The 27,851-nt window shown below is 64.8% G+C and overlaps 1 protein-coding gene across 4 annotated transcripts; it reads left to right on the top strand.

Moving 5' to 3' along the window:
* The first annotated feature begins 498 nt into the window (after positions 1-498).
* Positions 499-26,978, top strand: MXRA5 (matrix remodeling associated 5). 4 transcript variants are annotated; one of them, XR_004955523.1, is made up of 8 exons: positions 499-1,080; positions 3,485-3,694; positions 7,511-7,640; positions 7,883-8,273; positions 10,445-15,898; positions 17,771-18,671; positions 19,919-22,606; positions 22,954-26,978. XR_004955523.1 is itself a non-coding variant. In XM_036235711.1 (8 exons), exons 2-8 carry the CDS (start codon positions 3,507-3,509, stop codon positions 21,831-21,833), a joined length of 8,697 nt encoding a protein of 2,898 aa, XP_036091604.1. In that variant the 5' UTR covers positions 500-1,080; positions 3,485-3,506; the 3' UTR covers positions 21,834-22,923. The 4 variants fall into 4 exon arrangements, 3 of the variants coding, with proteins under 3 accessions (XP_036091602.1, XP_036091604.1, XP_036091603.1); XM_036235711.1 differs by lacking the exon at positions 22,954-26,978 and having other exon boundaries at positions 500-1,080; positions 10,445-14,231; positions 14,514-15,898; positions 19,919-22,923; XM_036235709.1 differs by lacking the exon at positions 22,954-26,978 and having other exon boundaries at positions 19,919-22,923.
* Positions 26,979-27,851: the final 873 nt, after the last annotated feature.

Here is a 27,851-nt window from a genome sequence, read left to right on the forward strand (position 1 = left end):
ACAGTACCCTAAATGAGGGTCAGTGAGGAATTCTGGGACACTTTCTAGGAGAAACTGAGGCCGCGCAGCCGCCGGGCATCAGGAGGAAGCAGCTCCAAGCTCGCTGGTTTGCGGCTCCCGCTGGCGGCCCTGGCCGAATGCTGGACATTGCGCAGGCTCCGTCAACCCGGCGCCGTGGACACTTGGACACCCCTGTTTGTACTCGGGAGAGCGGCTCCGGGCGCCCTTCATTGCCACGTGGGCTCTGCCCCTGACCCTCCCCACCTGACCCCTGCGCACCCTGCTCGGGTCTGATTCCTCCTTCTCTCCCCGCCCCCTCTGGGTGAGGGCCGCGCCGAGCTCTCCATGCAGCCCGCCTCTGGCCTCCTCCAAGCCGCCCCCACTTCCCCGGCCGGGACCTGGGGTTGCCGCCTTCCCTGCGCGGCCCCCGCGGGCCGTCCAAGCGCGAGGAGCGCGGTCCCACCTTCCTGGCACCGGGACGCGCCCGCGGGAGCGGCGGGAGGGCGTGGCCGCCCAGCTCACGTTGCAGCGGGGCCTGCAGCGCGCGGAGCCGACGCGCGGCCAGACGGCGCTGCGCCCCGCGCCTTCCCCCGTCCGGAGCACCGAAGGCGTCTGTGTGCACGGCCGCTCCGCGCGCGGACCCTGCGGCTCGCCGCGCTCCTGCGCCCCCCCTCGCGCCCCCAGCTCGGCGCCCACACTTTGGCTGGGACCAGCAGGACGCGGTGCGCGCGCGGCGCCCGCCCTGCGTGCGGAGGGGGAGGCGAGGCGAGCCCGCCCGGGCCAAGGCGCGATGCAGACGCGGGAGGAGGGCTGAGCGCGCCGCGCCGCGCCGCGGCCAGGGTCCCTTGGCGCGGGCCCGCGCGCGTCTCCCGGGGTGGGGCAGGGTGGGGGTGGGCCGAGGCGTGGACTCTGCGAGCCGCTCGGCGGCGGGAATAAAAGGGCGCCGGGAAGCCGCGTCGCCTCGCCCCCGGCTCCGGGAAGGGCATGGCCCCGGCGGACCCCCGGCGGTGACTCGCGCGCCCCGGCCCCGTGGACGCCCCGGACGCAGCGGCCCCGCGTGTCTCGGCTTCCGAAGCACAGGTGAGGTCCGAGGGCGGCATGGGCGCCCGCGGGGTCCGCACACGGGGACGAGAACGCGCGGGCAGCCGGGGGCAGAGCGTGGGGGGAGGGGCGACGGGGGCGAACGGGCACCTCGGAGCGTCCCGGCGCTCGCTTACGGGGCTGAGGGGCCAGTTAGGGTCCCCCCGTGGAACGTGGCGGGGGGACGCGTCGGGTCACTCCCACGAGCGCCGCCTCCCCCGCCCCCCGCTTGCTCCTTCCGTCCCTCTCCCCGCGACCTCTGCACACCCGGCCCTGGTGTTCAGGGAGCCGCCAGGGAAAGCGACTGGCGCCCCCGCGCTGGCGGGGGAAGCCCGGTGGCGGGGCCTCCTCCCCAGACCCGCTGGCTCCCGGCGCCGCAAGTCTCCGCCCTCCTCGGCCTCTCCGCAGGGACAGAGAAACCAAGGCCGGACGGCGGGGCGACCCGCCCGGGGAGCTGCAGAGGGCCCCGCAGAAGCGGCTTTTGGCGACCGACTCCCCGGCGGCGGGGACCGCGCTCCGGGACGCCTCTGATCTCCCCGCGCCGCCGGCGGGGCGCGTCGGGGCGCGTCGCGTCGCGTCGGAGCGAGCTCTGGAAGGCGGCCAGGGGCGCACGGCTGCGCGCCCCGCCGCCCCAGGTCGCCCGCCCCCCCCCCCGCGTGGGGCGCGCGCCCTGCCTCGCCGCCCGGGCCCGGCTCCCCCAGGTCTGCCCGCCCGCGCCCCGCGGCCTCGCAGGCTCAGGGCGGTGTCCCTAGCGAGGCTGGGGCTCGGGTTCCCTTGGGGGGGGGGCGCGTGCTCCTCGTCCCCGGGGAGGACCGCGGTGGGCGGCAGAACGGAGGGTGCAGGGTGGAAAGGTCCGGGCGCGGGGCGCCGGCCGGGATGTCCTTGGCCGGGGCCCAGAGGCCAAGTGCGGCGCGCGGGCGGGGCGGCGGGGCCCGGGCTGCGGCGCGCGCGCAAACTGCCCGCAAAGCGCAAAGCTGCCCGCGCCCTCGGCTCTTTCCAGACGGGCGCGGGGTCAGGAGAGCACGTATGTGCGTGAGGAAGGCGAGAGCGACGCGGTTTGCACGTCCCCGCGCTGCACGCGCGGCCGCAGACGTTCCCAGCCGCACGCACAGACGGACGGACAGGCGCGGTGCTCGGCCGTAGCTTTTGCTTTGAATGCGTTGACTGGTTTCTGTTTTTTTAAGTGAGTTTCATTCGAACGGTGACAAAAGCCTCAGATGCTGAATTCGTGGCCAGTGCATGAAAATACAGTCGCTACGGCTCTAAGAGGGCGGCTGATGCAATCCGCACCGGGCCGAGCTCTCTCTTTCCTTCTTTCCTTCTTTCCTTCCTTCTTTTTCTTTCCCTCTTCTTCTGTCTTTCTTTCTTGCTGTATTCTTTAGTTCTTTGGTCTTGTATTGCGGGAGGGCGGAGGAGGTGGAGGGCGTGAGGGCGGGGGGGGAGGGGAGGAGGGGGGAGGACAGGGGAAGACACGGAAGGACGGAGGAAGTTGACGGAAGGAGTCGAGGCTATATATATCCCGCCATCCAGTACGCTCTCTATCGCTAGATGCGCCCATCCCTCCTTTCTATCTATCTCTACGAGTATCGCTCTTATCTTCCTCTCTCTCTCTCCCCCTCCTTCCCTCCCTCTCTCCCTCCCTCCCTCCACCCCTCCTTCCTTCCTGGCTTTCCTTTTCTTTCTTCGGACCTCGCCCACCATTTTTCTGATTGTGCGTGTCTGAACATATCTCATCAGACAGCTCTTTTCTTCTCTATATAACGGCAGGTTTCAGAGGCTTCCCCAAAGGTCCTTTGTAAAAACAAGGACACTACACCATCACGACCCTTTGCTTCTGCCCAGAAAAAAAAAAAAGGATCAATGAATCCATAAACAATGGAATAAATGTTCCTTTAGAGACTGCCTCTTTGAGCACTTTAAGATATACTTAACCTTTAAGGCATGTCGTTCAATGAAGGAAATACTCCTGGAAACGACGACCTTCTGGGAAGTTTTCCATTTAAATATATGCAATACATAATGGCTCTGAGTGGACAGCAAAGGCAAACATGTAAGAATTCCTTTTTATTATTAGCTTTATTATTACGGAAACGTAAGGTTACCGCCTCTCTCCTTCTGTCTCTGTCGTCTGTCTGTCTGTCTGTCCATCTCTCCCCCTCACTCGCACGCAGTGAGATTTCTGAACCGTAGTGTGACAACTAGAAATCAGGGCTGCGTCCCGTCGTCGTGATGACCTGGAACGGGCTAAACAGGACCCAGAGAAGCGCCGTGTCTTTGTGACTCAAATGTGTCACGCGTCGCTACTGTGTGTCCGTTTGCGGTCGCGGGGCGCCTGCGGCCGGGGCGCCGGAGCCCGCGCCGCGTGACGCTCAGCGCGCCCCCTCCTGTGCTCTCGCCCACGCAGGTGCCCAGGGACCCCGCGCACGATGCCCGCGCGCGCGCCCGGCCGGGCGCTGTCCGTGGTGCTGCTGCTGCTGTGCGCGCCCCCGCCGGCGGCGCGCGCCTGCCCGCGGCCCTGCGCCTGCTACGTGCCCAGCGAGGTCCACTGCACGTTTCGCTCCCTGGCTTCCGTGCCCGCTGGCATTTCCAAGCACGTGGAGAGGATCAACCTGGGGTTCGTACCGCATTCTTCTCGGGCGCTCCCGACCCCTCGCCTGCGCTCGCCCCTTCGTGCCTGCACCGGCTGCCCGTGTCCGTCCGTGCATGTGTCGCCTGGTCCAGCGCCGCGTGCTTCCTCGCGGGCAGGATCGCCCCTTCGGGCGATCATCTGACCGCACCCACCCGCTGTAACCGCCTCATCAAGTTCGATGACCAGGCGTCCTAACTCCTTCAGGGGTCGAGCCGTGTCCTCCGATAGTAATTCTCTAACATGCCGTAGCTACAAATGCACAGGACACACACGTAAATAGATGCCAATACCTCATTTACGCGGACTTCAGAAGCTGCTAAAGAGTAATAAATACAATAAGTGGGGCACCTCTGACATTTTGTGGGTTATGTGGACAAAGCCACTGTGCCCTTGAGCAAATAAGAGTTCTTAAAGATGTTGCCTCTTTAAGAATATCACCGTGTTTTAATGGATATTTTAATGCAGCATTCCAGGCAGATTTTTTATATTCTAAAAATGTATTTCATACACCTAAATTTTTCATAGGCATAAATGTTAGTTGCTATGAGTTACAGGCAATCATGTACAATTTTAATCGTAAGAAATCAGTTAGGCGTCTTCAAAAAGTATATTAGCTGTTTTCTATCACCTAGAAAACGAGAAAACTAACCTGGGGTTTGATGAATATCCACTGTGGAGATTTATTAGTAAAATAAAATGGTCAAACTCAACTCAGCGACCCAAGACTTTACCCCTTAGAGTTTTAAAATATTCTTGCTGTTCTGACTATAAACTCCAGGAGTAGAATAAGAGAATAGAAAGTTAACACTATAAGACAGAAACTTTTCTAACCCAAAGCCACAGACCATTAAATCATTTTCTCGGTAAAATCTTAGGGAAAATTTATGATTCGACTGTCTGAAAATCCAGCCACAATGATGACGGTTCCTTGGGGGGTTTGGGTTCACCAGAGGGGGAATGTTAACAGATAACCAGCTTCCTCATTAGGACCCAAAACTTTGCCACTAGAACCAACAAAAGGTATTGAAAGCTTCCTTTTCCTACCGATGCTGATAATATCTCGAGACGCTTTGGGGTAATATTAAAGACAAAATTTAAAAAAAATAATAACAACTAAGGAGTAGCTTCACAGCATAGCGCCGGAATATATTGATTCCATCTGGCTTAACTTGCAGCATGAATTAAAATGCCACATGTCTAAGTCACGCTTGTAATTACATCACGTTTCTGAACACGGGTCTCCAGGCAGATAACGGGGCTGGGGAAGGAGCGGCAATGAGTGCCGTCTGGCGCGGCGAGCGCGCGGGGTCTCCGTGGTCTCTGCAGGGGCTCGGGGAGCCAGCGCGTTGGCGGGGTGCTTGTGCGCTGCATCACCCGCACGCAGATGTTTGCAGGGTTCCCGGGCGGCAGCGCCAGCGAGATCCCCCGCTTCCTGTCTGGATGGCCCCACAGCCGTTCCGAAACGTTCCTTCCCAACCCTTTCTGAGCACACAAAATAAAGCCTTCCGCTGAGTGTCTGACTTAGGGACGTTTAGATAGTTTTCCGCTTGCTGACAACACCAATTTTGATTCTGGAGTTTTCAGAATGCCCGCCCTGCTGGGGTGTGTGTGTGTGTGTGTGTGTGTGTGTGTGTGTGCGCGCGCGCGTGCGTGCGTGCGTGCAGGCGTAGTTTTGCTTTGGGATACTAACCGGCGTTTCCGAAGCAGCCCTGCACACGTTTCTGAGAGAAGAGACAATGTTTCCGTTAGCTGGTTTTGTAGTTGCCCGTCGCCCACCAGGAGGTGGGGAGGATGCTCTCAGAGGCCGTTGCTGACCTGGGCTCGCCCCGCGGCATTTCACGCACCCCCAGCTTCTCCTCTCTGAATGCCACGTTCACGTCCTCAGCTGTCTGCTGGTTTTCAGACGGATTCACACACCCCCACTGGGTGACGTTCAGGCGACTCTGTTGACTTCTGTCTGTCTGAGAAAATTCTGTGGCACCGATAACGGCCACGTCTGGAAGTCGCTGATGCCTCCTGAAGCAACTGCCGAGGTGACAGAGTGAAGCCACCATGCTGATAGACCCCCGTCCTGGCCTCCGGGGCGGCGTGTGCAGCTGCGGACGGAGCGCGAACCTGGGTGCTCCTCTGTGCCCCGTCGTGGGCCCGCGCCTTGTCCCCTTCGGCCTCCGCCGTCTCACTGGATGTGTCACCTCGGAAGTGAGACCGGTTCACGACCAGGGCAGGAGTCGCGGACGAGCACAGCACACGCCGCGGGACTGCAGAGTCCTCGTGACGCGTTTCACGCTGAGCCTCTGACCCCTGCCCGCTCCGTCTGAAGACCCGCCTGTCCCTCTGGCCTCTCGACTCCTCGCCGACTCTGGGGCTTTCCGCATGGTGCCCACACCCGGGGCCTTGGTGCGCGAGGCCAGAGGGTGCCCGTCAAGGTCCGTCTCCGTCCTCCGCGCCCCGCAAACGTCTCCCACGCGACGCAGCCGACACGCCCTCGAGCTGCCCCCCACGCCCGCGTCTCCCCGCCTCGGGCACCGTGGCAAGGGCCGCAGTCCACCTGAGGCTCACGTCCAGCCGGAGCCTCTCCCTCCGCGGCCGTCCTCGCCTGCCGCTGCCTGGCTCCGCCGACCTCCGTGCTGGACTCCGCGGCTGCCCTGGGCTCCCGCTCTCCACGCAGTGGCCGGCACCGCTGTCTTGACCCGTAGCTTCGCCCAGGCCCCTGTCCGTCTTCGAAGCCCCCGGTGTCTCCACGTGGAACGTGGCGCAGACGAAACACGCCCCCCCCCTCGGCGGCCACGTCGCCTGGCCTCCGCCCGCCGCAGCCGCCCCGCCGGATACCGTGTTCCTCCTGCTGCTTCCGGACAGAGCTTGGGCTCTAAAAATCGGAAAGAGACGCTTATGTGTACTTTTTTAACGTTCGCTTATTTATTATTTCCTCCTTGTTCAACCAGAGCTGACATTCGGCGTCGTTTTGTATTAACGTGAGCTGTACAGTGCCGTGGCCAGACAAAATCCTCTGAAAATCTTTTTCCAGCGAAAGAGCGGATAGCCGAAAGGCGCCCCCAAAGGCTCCGAGAGGGGGTGCTGCAGCCCGGCCGTGACGGAAACGGGGGTGTGGGTGTCAGCGCGGGTGAGCGCAGGGGAGCGGCGGCCCCGGGCGGCCTCTGCTGCGTCCCGCGCGGAGCGCTTCGCCGTCATTCTGCAGACCTCTGTCCCTTGACTCGGGGGATGAGGAGAAGCAGGTGCCACCGTCAGGCCAGAAGCAGCCTGGATGCAGGGGAGCCGCCGCCCGACGCGGCTCGGCAGAGGGTCCTGCGTCCCGGAGACACTCGCGTCTGCGGGCACGAACCCGGGGAGACGTGTCTGTGCCACGACAACACAGCGACGGGGACCTCCCAGCCCATGAAGCATCTCCCCCTCCCCTGCCAAATCGGAACCCCGACACCCCGGAATGTTTGCACGTAGGGTAGATGGCCCCCTGGAAGTGGCAGCCTGACCCTGTGGCGTCGGGGTGTCCCCGCGTGGCCGTGGACTTTTCCCCGGGGCCCTTCGCCTCGCAGCCTGTCCTCTCGCATTCTGTGCACAGCTGCCCCTCCCCCCCCTGCGGCCCGTCGCCTCGCATGCTCGGGGGCCCTGCAGCGTTGTCGCGGCGAGGGCGCACCGCCGCCCGCTCCCCTGAGGAGCCGAGTGCTGCGGGCTGTCTCGGAGAGCCGGCCCCTCTGTCTGTCTGCTGCTGCGTGGCTCCGCGGCGGCGGGGCTCCGCCGCGCAGCTTCTCAGCCCGCCGTGTGTCCTCGTCTGCGCCGCTGCAGGTTCAACAGCATCCAGGCGCTGTCGGACGCGTCCTTCGCGGGGCTGGGCCAGCTGCAGCTGCTCATGCTGCACGGCAACAACATCCCGAGCATCCCCGACGGGGCCCTGAGGGACCTCGGCGCGCTGCAGGTGAGGCCGGCGGCTCGCGGCATCCCCGCCCCTCCCCCACGGTGATCACGTCGCGCTCTGCGCCGCAGCAGGGGTCGGGGGTGGCCGCGGGACCCGGCACGCGGGAAGCGGCCTCGCGCCTCTGCTTTCCCGCCCTGCGCTCTGCCCCCCGCGCCCGGGGTGGGGGCGGGGGCGACTTCGCGAAGTGCAAGCCGGGTTCCCCACGGCCGGTCCGCGCCCCGCGCCCCGCCCTGTCCCCGCAGGTGTTCAAGTTCAGCTACAACAAGCTGCGGGTGCTGACGGCGCACACGCTGCAGGGGCTGCGCAGCCTGCTCAGGCTGCACGTGGACCACAACGAGATCGAGTTCGTGCACCCGCACGCCTTCCGCGGGCTCGCGGCGCTCAGGCTGCTGCACCTGGAGGGCAACCGGCTGCACCAGCTGCACCCCGCGACCTTCTGCACCTTCTCCCTGCTGGACCACTTCCGGCTCTCCACCGTCCGCCACCTGTACCTGGCCGACAACCGGCTGCAGAGCCTGCCCGCCGGCACGCTGGAGAGCATGCCGCTGCTGGAGAACCTGTACCTGCACGGCAACCCCTGGGCCTGCGACTGCCGCATGCGCTGGCTGCTCGAGGGGCGCGGCAGAGCGGCCGGTAAGCGGGGGCGGGGCCGCCGTGTGTCCCCGCCGCGCGCCCCGCCCCCCCGCCCACGGCTCGCCTGCCGCGGCCGCCCCGCGCGCTCTGTGCTGGGCGGGGGGCGCACGTCGCACCCCCGAGGCGGGAAGGGGGGGAGCCGCTCGCCGAGTGCTGCGACTCGGGGAGCACACACGCCCGCCCGCCACGCAATGCGGCCGCGCCCTTCGGCGGCCTGTCGGGCGGCGTCACGGCGTCACTGAGACGCAGGGGCGATGGCTGTCAGGGAACGGGTACTAGCGTGACGCTCGCCCGGGGCCGCGGCGGCGTGTGGGGCTGTCTGTGTGTCCACTTCCTATGACGAACCAGACGAGGCGGTTTCGGAAAGGGACTGTGGAGGGTGCCCACGAGAGCGTCCTTTTGTGGGCAGCGCAGAGAGATATTCTGTATTGATCCAGGGAACAAAACCAAAAAACAAAACAGGATTGACGTGTAGACGTTCCCAGGAAACAGACTCGACTCGAAAGCAGGCAGGCTTTAACCCTCTCTTCTTCCTTGCCTGCTTCCGCAAGCGCGCCCTCGGGACCCCCGCTCGGATCCCACCGCGCGCCCAGGGCCTGGGTCTCTTCGCCCAGGGGCGTCCCCGCAGCCCCCTCCCCCGTCTGAGGGGGAGCCGGAGCATGCTCCGCAGGGCCCTCTGCAGCCTTGGGCACCCTCTTCCTCGGCCACCGCTTCCGCCCACCCCGCAGGGAGCACCTGTCAGGACTAGAGTTCTGAGCAGGCGTCGGCCAGGCCCACGCCCCCGTGTCAGCTGGCGGCCTTTCCGCACCGGTTCGAGGACAGGAAGTCCACTGCTGCCCCGTCGCTCCTGCTCCGAGTGCCTCCCGCGTGCAGCACCCCAGCTCCCCGCTCCCTCAAAGGCCCCTCCCACACTGAGCTGCAGCCCGATGGCACAGGACTCACGCAGCCTCCCGCCGGGAACCCCTTCCCGCCAGGGGCCTCTTCCCAGCACGCGCACCTTGGCCTGAAGGCCGCCCGCTCTCAGGGGTCTTGCTGACCTCCGGTCCCGCGAGCCCCGCAGCCCACGCCCACGAGGGACACCCAGCGCAGCCGCCTCAGGTCACAGTGCGAAGCGACTGCTTTTGGGGGGCAGGTGGCTTCTTGCGTGGGGTGAGCGGGGAACGAGGTGTCCTCACCTGCGCCTCCTCCTGACACGTGGCATCCGACTTACGCCGCCAGGCGGGGGCAGGGGAGGGGCAGAGGCGCACCTGCCTCTTGCGAGGTTAAAGGACAAAGACGCACGTCACCTCGGTTCACACTTCGTGGCCGGGAACTAGTCCCCAAACGCGGGGTGCGGGGTGCGGGGTGGGGTGCGGAGAGCCGTCTGGCTGCTCAGTTCCCAGCAGCGACGATGCCCGGAGCAAGTGGGGGGTGAAGTCCGTGGGCACAGAGCCGCCTCGACCTTCGGGTCGTCGTGCGTGTGGGTGTGTGCGCCCGCGGGCACCTGTGTACGTGTCTCTGCGTGTGCACACGAGGGGCGTGTGCATGTGTACGGTGGGCTCGCCACGTTTCCGTTTTTGGGGTGTCGGCTCTGACACTCCCAGAGGAAACTGTCCAGGGAGGCTAAACAAATATGGCGACAGCAGCGAAGAGGCTGCCAACCGGCGAGGTCGCAGCGGACGGGGCGTGGGCGGTGCGTTCCCGGCGGGCGTGGGAAGCGGCGAGACCCGTCCTCCGGGTTCCCCCTTGGGAGAGACTGACGGGGACTCACGTAGGCGGGGGAGCAGCAGGTCGGAGCAGGGGGAAACCCGCCCTGGCGGGGCAGACGTCCGCTCCGGGAGCCCTTGTCGCTGCGAAGCTGACGCGCCAGGCAGGGAAGTCGCCGTGGGCGCGTCCGGCGCGTCTCGCGAGGGCATGCGCCCCCGTGGGAGTGAGCGCGGGCCGAGGTTCGGTCATCGCGATCCGACACGTGGGTGAGGTCACCAAGGGGACGGGGCACAAAGGAGACGCGCCCGACCCAGGGGCACGCGCCCCGGAGCGCTGAGCGGGGGAGGGGAGAGCAGGCAGGACGGCGGTGGGGACAGGCGCCCAGGCGGGGACGACGCCCGCGCCGCCTGCGCCCCGTGGCCTCGTGCGGGCACCCGTGCCCGGCCCGCTGACCCGCGGCGCGCGCCTCTGCTTCTCTGTTGCAGGGCTGCTCAAGTGCAAGAAGGACAAGGCGTTCGAAGGCGGCCAGCTGTGCGCCGCGTGCGCCAGCCCCCGGACGCTGCGCGGCCACGAGATCCACAGGCTGCAGGACGTGCCCTGCGTGCGGCCGTCCATCTCGTCCCCCCTGAGGCACAACGGCAGCAGCGGCCTGGAGGACGAGCAGGGGCCGGAGGACGGCGGCGACGGCCAGCTGTCTCCGGAGCAGCTCCGAGGCCCCGCATGGCGCGTGTCCCTGAACATGAGTGACGAGCACGGAAACACGGTCAGCTTGGCCTGCGACACGCAGAAGCCGACACACCTGTCCCAGGTCCGCGTGAACCAGACGGAGGCTCAGGACATCGACGTGGACGCCACCGTGGGCCTGGACCTCGAGTGTCCCATGACCCGGGAGAACTACGAGAAGCTGTGGAAGCTGATCGCCTACTACAGCGAGGTCCCCGTGCGGCTGCAGCGGGAAGCCGCGCCGGGCCGCGAGCCCGGAGGCAGCGTCCCGTACCGGCAGGACGCCGACGCCGACGCCCTGTACTACACGGGCGTCCGGGCCCAGGTCCTGGCCGAGCCGCAGTGGGTCGCGCAGCCGTCCATCCAGCTGCAGCTGGACCGGCGCCGCAGCACGGCCAGCAAGGTGTGGCTGACCTACTCCGCGCAGCTCGCGTGGACCTCGTCCAGCGCGGACGCGGGGCGGGCGCGCGGCCGGAGCTGGGTGATGGTGGAGCCCGGCACGGCGGGGCGGCGGGCGCTCGCCGTGCTGGACGGGGCTCCGTGTCAGCTGAGCTGCAACGTGAAGGCGTCCGAGAGCCCGGCCATCTCCTGGGTGCTGCCGGACGGCTCGGTGCTCACGGCGCCCACGGAAGACCACGACGGCAGGGTGTCCATCCTCACCAGCGGCTGGCTGAAGATCGCGTCCGCGCGGCTGTCCGACTCCGGCCTGTACCAGTGCGTGGCGCGGGTGAGGGACGAAACGGACCGAATCGTGTACAGGGTCCTCGTGCAGCCGCCCGTCGCGCGGCCCCCGGACGGACAGACGGTGACGATCCAGCAGGACGCGGGGCAGGCGCTGACGCTGCCGTGCAGCGCGCGGGCCGCCCCCGAGGCCCAGATCTCCTGGGTTCTTCCCGGCGGAAGGATGGTCAGCGACTGGGCTAACTCGTCGCATGCGTACGTGCTGGCCGACGGCACCCTCTCCATCCCCGAGGTCCAGCCCAGCGACGGCGGTTACTACAGATGCGTGGCCGTCAACGAGCTCGGCGCGGACGGCTTCACCGTGGGGGTCTCAGTGAGGAAGACAGGCCCGGGACGGTCACCAAAGAGAGGCCGACGTCCGGGTGGGAAGGCCGCGTCCAGGCCGCGCGACGTGGTGGAGGACGAAGGCGGCTCCGGAGACGACGGCCCCTCCACCTCCGCGAGGCGGCTGCACCCGAAGGACCAGGAGACGCTCGTCGCCGCGAAGGAGGAAGCCGGCGCCGGGGACAAGAAAGCCAAGAAGGGGAGAAGGAAACCGAAAGGCTGGAAGACCCCCGCGAAAGACATGGAGGCCAACGTCGCAGAGGGCCGCAGAGTGTTCGAGTCCCGGCGAAAGATTAACATGGCCAACAAGCAGATCACTCCGGAGCGCTGGGCGGACATCTTAGCCAGAGTGCGCGGGAAGACGCCCCCGAGGGGCACGGGAAGCCCCGACATCACGGCACCCGCCACGCCTCCCTCGCCGGGCCCAGGGGCGACTCCCGCCCGGCCAGCCGTCCCTCCTCCGTCGGTGGCGCCGGTGCAGACCGCAGCCAGTGCCGAAGAGTCGTCCGCAGACGCGTCTCTGTTTGGGGAGGAGGAGCAGCTTTTCAGCCCTGTTCCCACGACCCGGCTGGGACCGGGGCCCGGGCGACATCGAGTGATTCTCGCCGGAGCCAAGGCGACAAGCGGGAACCTCGAGAAGGTAATCGACGATGAGTTTCCTGAGAAGACCGAGGCTGCCACTCGGGCGAACGCCAACTCCGCGTGGGCTGCGGCCACCACATGGGAGTCTGTCCCTCATGCATCCTACTCCGCACTAAGCACCGTGGCCACGGCCGAGAAAGGGCCCACCGCGGGCACGAAAGGCAGGTCACCCCCGGGCGCCGGATCCTCGCCAGTGTCTGCGTCACGAGGGGACACATCTCCTTTGGACCCCGGCTCCTCGGCTGAGTCTGAGGCTGGGCGTCCCGTTCACGGAGACTCGGGGCTTAAGTCACCACCGCATGAAGACGAAACGAAAGGCCCGTCCCCCAGACACTTGACCCCGACCCCCACCTCATTGGCTGTCGACTCGGAGACACTCGAGCCATTGGAAGAGGTCACTTTGGGGGATCCACAGGTCCCACCGGAAACGCATCTACGAGAACAGACAGACAACCTGCGGCTGGAGAAAAACGGTGTACGGATTCAGGACAACGCGCCAATGACCAAGGGCACAGAGGACGACTCTCCGGATATGTGGGAAGGCGGCGAGCCGGGCACGGAGGCCGCTCGCTCCAGAAGTCCCGACACTGAGGGCCGGGGCATCACATCCACGGCCTCCACTGACTCTTCACGGCCAGCGAAGAGCTCCATGCTCGGTCCCCGGGACGCCGCCCTCGGTCCTCCAGTGGACAAGGACTCCGCCACCGTGGGCGTGAGGATGCCGGCTGCGAAGACGCTCTCGCCGCCGACCACGCAGCCGCCTCGAAGGAGATCCAACGGCAGGAGGAAGTCACGGCCACACAAGTCGCGACAGCAGGACCCGCAGACGCCACCCACAGCGTCCGCCCCAGCGGAGGCAACTCCTGCCCGGCCAACTGTAGCTCGGGGCGTGATGGTCACAGACAGAGCGGGGAGCTCGCCGCCTCCCACCTCCGGCCTCGAGAGCACAGCGGGCCCCCGCCGACGGCTGGACGCGGACAGGCACGCCGGGCCGGGCGGCAGGGCCACACCGCGCCGGAAGCCCGGGAGGAGGCCGCACCGGCTCCGGCTCGCCACGGCCGGGCCCGCCGCGGACCGCGCCACGGCGCCCGCGGCAGAAGCGACTCCGCCGTCCACGAGCCTCCCGCTGAGGACGGGGGCGCCACGCCAGGGCGGCGGAGTGGAAGGGGACACGACGACCAGCTCAGAGCGACATTCGTCTCCGGAGACGCTGCGAGGGGCCCCGGCAGCCGCAGAGGACCCCGTCTCCCGCACAAGGGGCATCGAGAATGACGGTGTCACCAACACCCGCGACGATGAAACGGGCCGTGCAGCCGCCGGTGCCGACTCGGTCACGGACGTGCCATCACCTCCGGGCTCCACCGTGGGAGCGTTTAAGGAAGAATCTGGGGTTCTGGAGAGCAACAGCTGGGTGACCCCGGGGACAGCCCAGCCCGGGACGCTGCAGACGGGCACAGTTGTCCCCGCCTCTGCGGGAGCCGGCGCGGGCCCGTCTCCTTTCACCGACCCGGACGACCCGGCCCCCGCCTCCGAGGCGCCGCCTTCCGCTGCAGCGCCCGCTCCGCTTCAGCAGGAGGGACGTGCCGCTGCCGCTGCCACCGCCGCCTCGAGCACGGACGTGGAGTCGCCTTCGAGTCAGGCGGGAACCGCCACGCGCCGCCGGGGTCACGGCGAGACCGGCGCAGCTGCGACGCACCCCGAAATCAGTCCGCAGAGTCCCGCCGCGCGTCCCGCCGTTGTGCTTCCCGCCACGCACGCCACGCTGCGTCCCGCCGTGCGTCCCACTGTGCGTCCCACTACGCACGCCACGCTGCGTCCCACCATGCATTTCACCGTGCGTCCCTCCGTGCGTCCCACCACGCACGCCACGCTGCGTCCCGCCGTGCCTCCCAACACGCACGCCACGCTCCGTCCTGACGAACCTCCCACCACGCTGCGTCCCGACGCACCTCCCACCACGCATTTCACCGTGCGTCCCTCCGTGCCTCCCACCACGCACGCCACGCTGCGTCCCGCCGCACCTCCCACCACGCACGCCACGCTGCGTCCCGCCGTGCGTCTCACCACGCGCGCCACGCTACGTCCCGACGCACCTCCCACCACGCTGCGTCCCACCATGCATTTCACCGTGCGTCCCACCGTGCGTCCCACCACGCACGCCACGCTGCGTCCCACCGCGCCTCCCACCACGTACGCCACGCTGCGTCCCACCGTGCGTCTCACCGCGCCTCCCACCACGCGCGCCACGCTGCGTCCCACCGTGCGTCTCACCGCGCCTCCCACCACGCGCGCCACACTGCGTCCCGCCGTGACAGAGCAGCCGGCGTCCCCGTTCCCGCACTCGGCTCTCGTGTCTGTGGCACGAGCCCCCACGAAGCCCACGCCGCTGACTTCAGCGACCCCAGCGGGTTCCAGGGAAGACGTTTTCTTCAATCACGTGGGGATCCCTAGAACCCAGACACCCCCAGGGAGTTACGAGAGAACCCCGCCTGCACGGAGGCCACCGGAACCGTCCAGCCCCTCGCCCCGCCTCGACACACTGAACGTGACCCCGAAGACGGAGCCGGGCAAGGAGGCGTCGGACGGGGGGACCACAAGCGCCCTCCCCCGCGGCCCGCATCCCCAGCACGAAACGGGGAGAGTCCAAACCGTCCCCCACGCGGCCGGGGTCCCGGGCCAAGCCGTGCCACCAAGGGGGACCGCACGGCCACCACACACGACCACGCGACACCCCTCCGGACACGCCGTCACCTTCCAGCCCCCTCGTCACTTGACCAACAAGCCGCAGATGACGGCGCAGCCTTCCAGGGTGTGGCCAGAGCGGAACCACTGGACGCCGCCGAAATTCCCGAGCACGGCCACCGCCCCGGGCCCGTGGCCCGGCTCCAGGGCCGGCGCGCCTACCGCCGTCCCCGACCGAGGGACCGAGCGAGCCCAAGGCCCCTCCAGAGCGTCGGGGAGCCACGGCCTCCCTGAGCTGCCGCGTGCGGGGGGTCATCGTTCTCCCGACGGGAGGACTCCGTTCTTTTTCAACAGGACCTTCTCGTTCCCGCGGTGGGCGGTGACCCCGAAGCCACCCCCGGCCACCGCTCCTGCCCCCGGCACGCGACAGAGAACAGTCCCCGCAGGCCCCTACAATCGGATCCATTCTCAGAGCGTCCTTCACGGGGACTTGGGGCCCCCCGCGCCCCCCGCAATGCAGCGCCCGCAGGTGACGACGCCACCGTCCGCGCGCGCGCACAACGGCCCCCTGCTCTACGCCACCCGCAGCCCCGCCCCCTTCGCGACTTCTTCTGGACAGTCGTCCGGAAGCTTCCATCAGAGCAGCTCCAGGTTCTTCTCTGCTGGGGGACCCCCGGCGTCCAAGTTCTGGACGCTGGGCGAAAAGCCGCAAATTGTCACCAAGTCCCCTCAGACCGTGTTGGTCGCCGCAGACACGGACGTGGTGCTCCCGTGTGAGGCCACGGGGAAGCCCAAGCCTTTCATCACCTGGACAAAGGTTTCCACAGGTAAGGTGGGCACGCACCTGCGTGTCAGCATGGGCTGGTGGCGGAGGCGATTACTCGGGCCGGCGACCTCCCCCGACAGGCAGAACCGGAGACTGGGAGAAGGACGGGCTGGGGCACAGGGCAGGGACGCCTGAGAACCCAGCTCACACATGTCCCTCCGCAGGGACGGGGAGGGAGGGAGGGACCTGGATGCGCGGTTGTAGTGGCGTCGCGGAGACAAGGTTTCTCGGGTGGGGCAGGAGGGAGCTTTGGGGACGGTTCCTGAAGGAGCCTGTGTTCTCCCAGTGAGCCAGCCCTGCTGCGAAAGGCGTCCGCCACCAGGCGGGGTGCAGCAGGGCGGGCCCGGGTGCCGATCTCTGGGCCCTCCCCCTGCCTGGCCAGGGTGGGCGCGGGTGGCTCTGAGACGGGCACGCCTCTCTTCGGCTCGAACGTACAGCCGAGGTTGTGCCACCCGGTCAGGCCGGGGCCCTGACGCCCTGCCGCTTGCCTGTCCCCAGGCGTGGAGTCCCCTCCCGTGGACGTGCCCGGTGCCTGTGTGTTTTTGAGCTTTTTTGGCTGCAGCTCCCTGGCTGCGGCCAGGAGGCGGTCTCAGGAGACCCTCCGCCCCTCCCGCCCCACACGAAAGGAGGTGACGAGCACTCTCCTACGTCTGCACCTTAAAATGCATCGGCGGGAGGTGGCACCTGCGGGTGGGGGTCGGAAGGCAGACTTCCACGACCACAGACACCTGTCGTTCGGGCGGCCTCCGACACGAAGCAGGTCGACCTGGCGGCTGCAGCTCCCGGGAGGCAGGGAGGGTTGGCCGCGTCCACCCACGGCTGTTCTGCGGGGCGTGGGTGGCGGGGCGGTTCACCTGGCCGCCAAGCTGTGCGGCCGTGCCTGGAGGCACGTCAGAGCCCTCACTGCAGACTTCCCTAGGTGCAAGTCCCTTAGTGGGCGGGGGACCTTGGCAAAGGGCACGAGTCCCCTTCGGGGGTGGGGGAGCCTCATGAGGAGCTTCCGGCACTCAGAGTCGTCACCGAGCAGACCTCCCGTGTTGGGGACGGTGATTGAGACGGAACAGCTGTGCGTCGGCGCTAAAGGAGTAGCTCACAGTCCCGGCGGGGAGCCCTGCGCGACAGGGAAGGGTGTCCCCGTTTCTTACGAATGGCGTCTCTGACTCCTCAGGTACAGCCAGGCCCACAGCTCAGGGGCAGGTGCACTGAAAAGATCGTGGTTCGCTCACGGTTCCTTCCCCGTGACACTCAGGCGCACCGGGAAGCGCCAGGGTATTTCGGGAGGGGGGGCGGGGACATGGGGTGCAGACGCAGGGTGGGGGAGGGGACATGGGGTGCAGACGCCAGGCTTCTGCAGCAAGGGGCGGGGCGGGGGAGGGGGCGCGGGGCGGGCCGGCCGCCTTCGCTTCGCCGGGGCCGGGGCGAGCACGCTGACCCTGGCCGTCTGGGACCTGCCTCGGGGCGACTGACGCAGGGGGGGTGGTGGCCCGGCGTGTGACCGCTGCAGACGGGGTGGCGGCCGTGGGCGCTGGCTGGCCCGGGGCGAATCGTGCGCCCGACGTAAGGACCGGCCTCGCGTGTCCCTGACACCAGCCTGGGGACATCGGGCAGAGAGACGGGCAGCGGCTCCAGTAACCGAAGTGAACGAGGCGGCCGCCTGCACTGGGCCTGCGGCTCACGGTGGCTTCCGGAACCTTCTAGAGAACTCCTTCCGGCCGCCCTTTAGTTTAAGGTGCCCCGCGCCCCCGGCACTAAGACTCGGGGGGCGCGGTGACAGCAGCCGTCGCCGCCTCCGGGTCCCGCAGGCGGGGGCGGGACGTCGGCGGAGCCGCGTTGCGCCGCTCGCGCCCTGACCGCGCCTGTGTTTGGTCCGCAGGCGCGGCCGGGACCCCCGACTCGCGGGCGCAGCGCTTCGAGGTCCTCGCGAACGGCAGCTTCGTCATCCGCCGCGCGCAGGCGCAGGACGGCGGCCGCTACCTGTGCACGGCCGAGAACGCGCACGGCGCCGACCGCGCGCTCGTGCAGCTGTCCGTGGCGCCGCAGCAGCCGCGCGCCGCCGCCGGCCACTACCAGGACGTCACCGTGTCCCTGGGCGACACCATCGCCATGGAGTGCCTGGCCAAGGGGACCCCGGCGCCGCACATCTCCTGGATCTTCCCCGACGGCCGGGTGTGGCAGGCCGCGTCCCCCGCGCAGGGCAGGGTCGCGCTGCACGAGAACCGCACGCTGTCCATCAGGGACGCGTCCTTCGCGGACAGCGGCGTGTACAAGTGCGTGGCCAGCAACGCGGCGGGCGCCGACAGCCTGGCCATCCGCCTGCACGTGGCGGCGCTGCCGCCGGTCATCCAGCAGGACAAGCTGGAGAACATCTCGCTGCCGCCGGGGCTGAGCGTGCACGTGCACTGCAGCGCCAAGGCCGCGCCGCGGCCCAGCGTGCGCTGGGTGCTGGCGGACGGCACGCACGTGCGGCCCTCGCAGTTCGTGCACGGCAACCTGTTCGTCTTCCCCAACGGCACGCTCTACATCCGCAGCCTGGCGCCCGAGGACAGCGGGCGCTACGAGTGCGTGGCCGCCAACCTGGTGGGCGCGGCGCGCAGGACGGTGCAGCTCAGCGTGCAGCGCGCCGCGGCCCACGCGCGCATCACCGCCAGCTCCCCGCGGCGCACCGACGTGCGCTACGGCGCCACGCTGCGCCTGGACTGCCGCGCGTCCGGCGACCCCGGGCCGCGCATCCTCTGGCGCCTGCCGTCCAAGCGCGTGATCGACACGCTCTTCAGGTACGTGCGCCCCGCGTCCCCGTCGCCGCCGCCCCCTGCGGCACGGCGGACCACCCGGCGACACCGCGACCGGGCTCAGGGCGCTCGGGGGTTGCTGCCTCTGTGCTCTGGGCGCCGGCGCATGCGCACACGGGACGCCGGACAGGGGTTGGGGGCCTGGTTCTTTTTCACAATTAAATCTCATCATTGTAACTTGAAGCCACAAGAAGTGTCTGCCTTATCCCCTGCTCCACCCAAAGAAAGGGAACTAGATAGCTTTGCTTTTAACGATTATATCTGAAGCTGCTGAAGCCGCGTTTTAAGCGGTCCCCTTAGACAAACCAGTCTACGCGGCCTGGTTTTTCTAACGTCTGATGTAGGTGAAACTCGCACGAGCTTCCGATCTCGGATCTAATCGGCGTCCGTGCTAGAATATTCGAAGGCGTGAGTCCACACCACGGCGGCCCGCGTGGCATTCACAAAGCTCCTTCCGTCAGGAGGAAGCCGCCTTCTGCTCCACGGGCCTCAGTTTCCTCACGGTGGCAGTTTGGTCCCCAGCAGATGCTTGGCAATGTCTGCGGACCCTTTTGGTTGCCGACACTCAAGGAAGGGAGGGTGCGCCTGGCACCTGCTGGGTGCAGACCCGGGGGCTGCTTCGTGCCCCGCAGGGCGCCCGCCGGCCGGCCTCGCAGAGTCACCCACTGCCCGAAAGCCCCACACCCAAAGGAGTCGTCGTCTCTGCAGTAAGCACAGGAGGTAGAGGAAGGAGACAGTGGTTGGCAAAACGGAACCAGGGGCTGTCCGTGTGCCACGGTGGACGGACCTTGGTCCACGGTGTGTCCCCGCAGCCCGGGGCCCGTCCCCTGCCTCTCGATGCCAGTGCCCCCGCCCCCGGACGTGAGCAGAGCCGCCCCACGGGTCCGGCACAGCCGTGGCCCCAGCCCCTTCCCCGCGCAGGAGAGGGTGGCGGTGCGTTCTCCGCACCCACGTTTATGGAAACGTCACACGCTTCCCGTCATTTCCTCCACGCGACCCTCTCGAAATGGAAGCCTTTTGCAGACATTCCCACAGAGGCGTGGAGGCTCGGGTCCGGCCGCACCCGGGTGTCCCCGTCGGTGGTGAGAGGCGTCTGCGTTTGGACTAGAGCTCAGGCTGCGGAAGGCGTGGCGTTTGGCGGGCCGGCTCAGGCGTCAGTCCCGGGGCCGAGAGCCGGGGCGCAGCATTCGGGACGCTGACCTCGTATTCTGTTTCTTTTCCTCCACCGACAGCTTCGACCCCAGGGTCCGGGCGTTCGCCAACGGGACCCTGGTGGTGACGTCCGTCACAGACAAAGACGCAGGCGACTACCTGTGCGTGGCCCGCAACCCGGTGGGCGACGACTTCGTCGCGATGCAGGTGCACGTGGTCATGAAGCCCGCCAAGATCGAGCACAGAGAGGAGCAGGACCACAGGGTGTCCTACGGCGCGGACCTCAGGGTGGACTGCGTGGCCAGCGGGCTGCCCGACCCCGAGATCGCGTGGGGGCTCCCGGACGGCAGCCTGGTCCACTCCTTCGTGCAGTCGGACGACGGCGGCGGCGGGCGAGGCCAGCGCTACGTCGTCTTCAACAACGGGACGCTGTACTTCAACGAGGTGGGCATGCGCGAGGCGGGCGACTACACCTGCTTCGCCAAGAACCAGGTGGGCAGGGACGAGATGACCGTGCACGTGAAGGTGGTGGCCGAGCCCGCCGCCATCCGGAACAAGACGTACGCCGTGGTCCACGTCCCCTACGGGGGCGTGGCGACGGTGACGTGCGAGGCCAAGGGGGAGCCCGCGCCCAGGGTGACGTGGCTGTCCCCGACCAACAAGCCGATCCCCGCGTCGTCGGAGAAGTACCGCGTCCACGACGACGGCACGCTGCTCATCCGGAAGGCACAGCGCGCCGACAGCGGCAACTACACCTGCGTGGTCAGGAACCGCGCGGGCGAGGACCGCAAGGTCGTGTGGGTGCACGTCACCGTGCAGTCCCCCACGATCAACGGGAGCCCCAACGCCATCACCACGGTGCGCGAGGTCGCGGCCGGCGGCAGCCGGAAGCTGATCGACTGCCTGGCGGAGGGTGTGCCCCCGCCGCGTGTGCTCTGGGCCTTCCCCGAGGGCGTGGTGCTGCCTGCCCCGTACTACGGCCACCGGGTCACCGTGCACCGCAACGGCACGCTGGACATCAGGAGCCTGCGGAAGAGTGACTCCGTCCAGCTGGCCTGCATCGGGCGCAACGAGGGCGGGGAGGCCCGGCTCATCGTGCAGCTCACGGTGCTGGAGCCGCTGGAGAAGCCCTTCTTCCACGACCCGGTGACCGAGAAGATCACCGCCACGGCCGGCCACACCATCAGCCTCAACTGCTCGGCCGCGGGCAGCCCGCCGCCCTCGCTGCGCTGGGTGCTGCCCAACGGCACGGAGCTGGCCCGCGGCCAGCAGCTGCGCCGCGTCCACCACCAGAGCGACGGCCGGCTGCACGTGAGCGGCCTGCTCCCGGCCGACGCCGGCGCCTACCGCTGCGTGGCCCGCAATGCCGCCGGCCACTCGGAGCGGCTGGTGTCCCTGAGGGTCGGGCTTCGCAAGGCGCCGGCCAGCGGCCCGCAGCACAGCGTGGTCAGCATCCTCAACGGGGAGACGCTGCGGCTGCCCTGCCCGGCCCCGCCGGGCCGCCCGGCGCGCGCGTCCTGGACGCTGCCCGGCGGCGTCGCTCTGCACGGCCCGCAGGCCCGGGGGCGCGTGTCCGTGTGGGACAACGGCACCCTGACCGTGCGCGAGGCCTCGGTGTTCGACAGGGGGACCTACGTGTGCCAGACGGATGCCGAGCCGGGCCCGTCCACCGTGAGCTACGCGGTCATCGTGATCGCCTACCCGCCCCGGATCACCAGCGAGCCCACACCGGTCATCTACGCCCGGCCCGGGCAGCCCGTCACGATGAAGTGCATGGCCGTGGGCGTCCCCAAAGCCGAGATTAGCTGGGAGCTGCCGGACCGGTCGCAGCTGACCGCCGGCCCGCAGGCCCGTCTGTACGGACACCGGCAGCTGCAGCCGCAGGGGACGCTCACCCTCCAGCCGGCCGCCCGCGGCGACGCCGGCTTCTACCGGTGCACTGCCAAGAATGTGCTGGGCAGCGACTCCAGAGCCACGTACGTCCACGTGTACTGAGGTGCGGCCAGCGCCTCGCGGTGGCACAGCCCACAGCGGGCGGGCGGCAGAGACCCCCACGAGCTGTCACACGGCCCGGCGACTCCCCACTGCGTGTCGGGTTCACGCCGCCCGTGGCCGACGCTCGCTGGCAAAGGGGAGCCACGCAGCAAGGAAGGGGCGCTCCGGAAGGGGGGTCCTGCCTGTCGGGGACTCGCGCCGCGGCTGCAGGGCGCCGTGCTCTGGCCTGCACGGCACAACGCCTGGACGCAAGGGACGATTTCCGCGTGGCCGGTGCGACTGACCAGCGTCTGCGGGAGATCGAGGAGCGTTCGCTGCAGACGAACAGTGGGGCGGGACAGCCCCGCCTCTCCCCGTGCAAGACGCCTCCGGCCGTCCGCCCTCTGCCGGGTCAAACCGATAGACCCTTCTAGAACGAGTATCCGTCCTCCAGTTACTTCCTCTGTCACGTCACAACTCCGGTTTGACCAACAAGGGCTTAGGATCAGAGTGACCGATTGTTTTTAATGTACAAGTTTCTTACAATACAGCTACCATTTCTATGAAAGGACTCTGTGTCTGAAACTCACTTTTCATGTGTTTTCTAAATATATATATATATATATATAAATTTTTTCTTTCTAATTAGACGATGAGGCTAGAAAGACAAACGCTTTCCGTCTCATTAAAAGTCATAAATTATTGGTCTTTACCAGACTCGGATGCATTAGAGCAGGCATGGGAATGCAGCCGCAGCGAATTCCTGCCGACTGCTTTCGAATCCAGGCCGCGCGGTGAGATGGCCGTTCCCGGGCCCCGCGTGGCAGGGGAGGCTGGGGCACGGGGTTTCCCGGGGTACGGAGTTGGTGTTAAGAGCTGTCGCCCGGGGCGGGGTATGGAGTTTGTGTTAAGAGGGCCTAGTGGAGAGGGAGCTGAGCCGTGACCCCGTGGGGCGAACCCACTGCACCTTGGGATGGGAAAGCCCAGCCGCGCCTCGCTGCCGTGGGTGCGTGCCCCCGGAGGGAGGAGCCCTGCTCCCCATGGCTGTTTTACTGTGTTTTTAAGGTCAACGGAATGTACATTGGATAATAAAACGGTATTTTCCACACAACTGGGCAGTGACCACGGTGATATTTTCAAGGACTAAAGAGCTTCGTGAGAGCGGGTTGAACTCAGACTGGTGGGAACCTGCTTTTATCCGTCCGGCTTGAGGCGCAGCCTCTGCTCCACAAGGGTTTGACGCGCAAGGAGACGGAGTCCAAGGCAGTGGATTTGACAGACGACAGGGCGGGCAGGTGGGTCCCCCGCGGCCCCCTGTGGCCACGGTCCCCGTGCGAGGGTGGGGAGGTGGTCCCGCAGCAACCTGTCAGGAACCGTCCCGCAGGAACGAGACCCCTGGGCCCCCGCCCCAGCCTCCCTCGGGAAGGCAGCAGTGTGGTGCACCTCCTCGCGGGGAGACAGAGCGCGCAGACCCTTCCGAGCGTCGGCCCGATCATCCTGGGGTGGGGTCTGCGCAGCCCTCGCTGTGCGTCAGGCACGGTCTGTGTGGGGACGTGAGGCCTCCACAGACAAGCCCGGGGTCCCTCGGCCTCGGCGCTGTGCCCGTCGGGGGCCAGGACCGTGACGAGGGTCGTCCCGCGCCCTGCAGCGCGGTGAGCAGCCCCCGTGGTCACCACCCGCCAGGTGTCAGGAGGTCCTGGCGCTCCAGAGGTGACAAGCAAAAGTGACTCCAGGTATCGGCACACGTCCCCTTGGTGGGGGAGCAGACTCTCTCCCAGCTGAGAACCGCTGCCTCCGACGAGGGAGGGACGGACGGACGGACAGGGAAGACAGGTGATAGATGACTGGTAGGGAGATGATAGATAAATGATAGACAGATGATCGATTAGATTAAATGGTAGAAAGACAGATGATAAATGGCATAGAGTAGATGGTAGATAAGTGATGGTTTAGATTAAGCGATAGACGATAAATTAGATGATACATGATGGATGATGGATAGAGATAGACGGATGATAGATGAATATTTTAGATAAATGACAGGTGATAGATCAGATGATGGATGATACATGATCGATGATGGGTGGATGACAGATAAATGATAGGTGATAAATGATATTTTAGGTTAATGATAGATGCTAGATTGGATGATAGATGGATGATGGATACATAGATACACAGATACACAGATACATAGTCGCTCCTGCTAAGTCAGGGTCTCTCAGACTGCACGCCCTGCACGTCGGGGTGATGCCTCTGACGTCAGGCGCCCGGGGTGCTGCAAGGTGCTGAGCAGCACCCCCCCCACCTGGTCTCCGCTCCCCAGATGCCAGGAGCACCCCCTCCGCGCTAGTCGTGACAACCAAAAATGTCACCAGGCGTTGCCAAGTAGCCCGCGGGGTAGCCAACCGTCCCTGGCGGTCACTCCGAGCCGCGTGACTGATCGCAGCTCGCAGCGTGACTCGCACCGTCCGCCTGGGCGCGGGGGCGCGGGGCGTGGCTGGGCGGGCAAGGGGCGCGGCCAGGCAGGGGGTGCAGCCGAGTGGGGGGCACGCGGGCGCGGGGTGCAGCCCAGTGTGGGGTGCGCAGGTGGGGGCTGCAGCCAGGAGGGGGCCGCAGCCGAGCGGGGGGCGCACGGGCAGGGGGTGCAGCCAGGAGACGGGCACGGCCGGGCGGGGAGCGCGCGGCCGGGCAGGGGGTGCAGCCCGGTGGGGGGTGCGCAGGTGGGGGGCGCACGGGCAGAGGGCGCAGCCCGGTGGGGGATGCAGCCGGGCAGGTGCGGACGCAACGTCCGCTGCTCGGCACTGCGCGCGCTTCTCCTGCGGACAGGGCCGGAGCGGCGCAGGGCGCAGCGCCCCGGGGCGCGCAAGGTCGCAGGCTGCACCGCGGCTCTGCGCGGTCTCGACGCTGCTCCCCACGGCTCGCCCCGCCCCCGGCGACGTGCAGGCGCGTGTGGCGCGCACCGCCTTCTCCGAGGGCGAATGACGGAGGACACGGCTAGGTCACCGCGAGGCTGAGACGCCCAGGAACGTTCCAGGCGCTTCCAGGAGCGGCGGGGCTGGGCGCGCAAAGGCCCGGCTCAGGGACCTTTTCACGAGTCCCGGGCATTCGCGCGGGTGACGACGAGTGACATCCAGGCACAACGAGCCCCATCACGGCAGGGAAGGAAGTTACAGCCTCGAGCTCGGAGACCCGGCGTCCAATGACAGAGAAGGCGCAGTGCGCTTGGACTCGCGTCTGCAACAGTGTTTCATGCCCGGCTGGATTGTAACGCTGTCGTGCGCGCGCAATAACGTGCCGTGCTCAATCCTCATCCACCTGGAGGCGCGTGGCGGGAGGTCATGTGCCCACGGGGTCCTTGCAGACGGGAGTAAGGGAGGGGTCTGAGGTGCGTCCTCAGGGAGCAGGTGGCCCTAACCCCGGTGGCAGTATCCTTACGAGGGACAGACACAGAGAAGCCACGCGGAGACGGAGGCCGAGACTGGAGGGACGCGGCCACCGGCCCAGGGATGCCCGGGGCCCCCGGATGCTGGGAGAGGCGGGGAGGACCCTCCCCTGGGGCCTCCCGAGGGACCACGATGTCACCCTGCTGGTGTCCAGGGCCGTAACAGCAGGAACTTCTGTTACTTTCGGTTGCCGCGTTTGGCAGAATTGGTTAAAGCAAACCTGAGAAACTGATGCACATATTTAAAATGTACTAGTCATGACAGGGTGTTCGTGACGTACTTTGTGACTTGGCGGCCTGAAGGTCATTTAAACGTGCCCGTCCAGATTGGGGGGCTGTGTGATTTGGGAATGCACGGACGGCAGGGCCCTGGGAGCGAGTTTCTGAATCCCCAGCGATCAGAACACCCGACCCCTGCGTGGGCTGCCTGCAATGCTTTCCTCCGTGACCTCTCCTCCTGCGGCCACTGTAGCTCTAGAGAAATAGAGAAGACTGCTCATTCTGCACGTCTGAGGTTTGCTTTACGCATAGGCCAGGGCTTGCGACTTGACCTGCAGCTTAGTCCCAGTGACGACGTGAACCTTGAAAACACGGTGATGTTCACAGCTGATGATACCTGTTAAGAGCTTCCCATGGAAATGTACACAGCTAGTTGTAATTATTATTATTATTATTATTATTATTATTATTATTATTATTACTATTATCATCATTTTATTATGATCATTATTTTATTATCTTTGTTATTATAACCATATTCATGGAATGATAATAGTACAACTCAAATTTTAAACAACATGTGATTTTCAAGGACTCTCGTATACACTACGGTGTAAAATACACAAGACTTTAAACAAGGAATTTCTGCCTTATTCTAAATCAAGGACCTAGAGACCCTGGGGTCTGTGTCCGCTCCCCAAGCCGTCGTCCCATCTGGAGAAAAACTGTCCGCATCCAGGCCTGCATTTTCATTGGCTTATTACACGTGGCGCATGTTAAAATGTTGTACGACGCTCCACTCGAGATACGCAGACTCTGAGACCCTCTTTGCATTTAAAAGATAAACTATATTTCAGCTTTCGGAAGGTCATAAAGAGGTTTGGGAATAGTGATGTGTTGTTAGCAAAAACAGAACTCAATTTTCTGTGATGAAGAAGAAAATGCAGATGTGTTGTGTTTGGAAACAAACAAACAAACAAAAAGGCTCTTTTTTATTAAAATTTGGTGACACGAGTTTAAAAATAATGGCAGATCGTTTTATAAGCTATATAAATGTCTAACCAATGTGCCGTATACTTGAAACTAATAATAAAATAAAATTTAAAAAATGATGATGGTAGAAAACCAACAAACAAACCTAAAACATTCCATGTACGACATGATGGCCCACGAGGTCCCTGTGGATCGTTGTACCAGCTTTTGTGAAATACGTTAAAATATTTCAAGGGTGCGTCCTCTGGGCCTGGATAAGGCGTTGGAATTTAGACTCTTCCTCGGGACTTGGATCCGAATGATTATGAAAAGAGATGATGTGTAAAAACCTCTTTTTCTATTTTTCTTTGTGGACGGTGGCAGAAAGTTGACTCTATTTTAAAGAGTTCAAGGAAGAGATTCAAAACACAGTTCCTTGTGGCTTCATTTTCTTATTGCTGACTCTGGAAAATGAGACTTTTGTCACGACGTGGTTTAAACTTAAAAAAAAAATAAAATAAGGAATAAAATCTGTGATTTTTCCTTACGGAAAATACTGCATTTAGTACATTCCAAAACAGGGGCAAATACCTTCTCTCGACATCTTTCTAGCAGATGCCACAAAAGCACACAGCCGGCCACCCACGGTGAGGCCAGCCACAGCAGAGGGGGTAGCAGGGAAGGGAGGTGGGTGAGGGGCCGTTTAGGAAGAAAAAAGCACGTTTCGGAGGTTTTCATGCATAAAGCTGTGCTAGACTGAATTTCGGTACAAACCTTTATTTCGTAACACGAATGCTCTATAAATAACAAAACATAGACATACACAAAAAAAGTGAATAGATGAAAATTATTTGCAATCCTATTATTCAAAGATAGTGGGAAAGTCCTGATTTTGGTAAGTGTGTGCAACTATATTTATTTATTATATAGTTATTAATTTGTTAATTAAATATAATATTTGTAATATTTATTAAACATATTTCTTTATTTATTTTCCGCTATGTAAGAGCCTAGGATTCTCATATGCCTGGGTCTAATTTGCATCTTATTGCATAACACCATGCGATTTGCATATTCCAATTAGGGGAGTTGTTTCCCCACTATATGGAGGCGCTGTGAACTGTTTAATCCTCTCTTGGAGATTTTTTTTTTTTTCACGTTTTTTTGGGCCGTTTCCACGGGGACTCTTCCACAAATCTCTGAAACGCTCCGATGCGGGGTTGCCACAGCGGAGGGCGGGAACGTATTTAAGGGTTCTGCCAAACGTTTGGGAGCCGCGCTCTTAAAAGTCTTTCCAGTTTTTTCCTCCCCACCGAACTGGCACGTGACGGTGACAGCGCCGTTGGGTCCTCGGCTTCCCGAGCGGGGTCACTGTCATCACAGCCGCTTCCAATCTGCTAACT

The sequence above is a fragment of the Rousettus aegyptiacus genome, unplaced genomic scaffold (assembly GCF_014176215.1).
Source record: "Rousettus aegyptiacus isolate mRouAeg1 unplaced genomic scaffold, mRouAeg1.p scaffold_m13_p_19, whole genome shotgun sequence".
Lineage (NCBI taxonomy): Eukaryota > Metazoa > Chordata > Mammalia > Chiroptera > Pteropodidae > Rousettus > Rousettus aegyptiacus.

What these genes read in the sequence shown, in the direction of transcription:
- MXRA5 (XM_036235709.1), top strand. Translation starts at nt 3,507, where the DNA reads ATGCCCGCGCGCGCGCCCGGCCGGGCGCTGTCCGTGGTGCTGCTGCTG. An exon ending in GTGGAGAGGATCAACCTGGG is followed by an intron (nt 3,695 to 7,510) that starts GTTCGTACCGCA and finishes GCGCCGCTGCAG; the next exon opens with GTTCAACAGCATCCAGGCGC. An exon ending in CTGGACAAAGGTTTCCACAG is followed by an intron (nt 15,899 to 17,770) that starts GTAAGGTGGGCA and finishes TTTGGTCCGCAG; the next exon opens with GCGCGGCCGGGACCCCCGAC.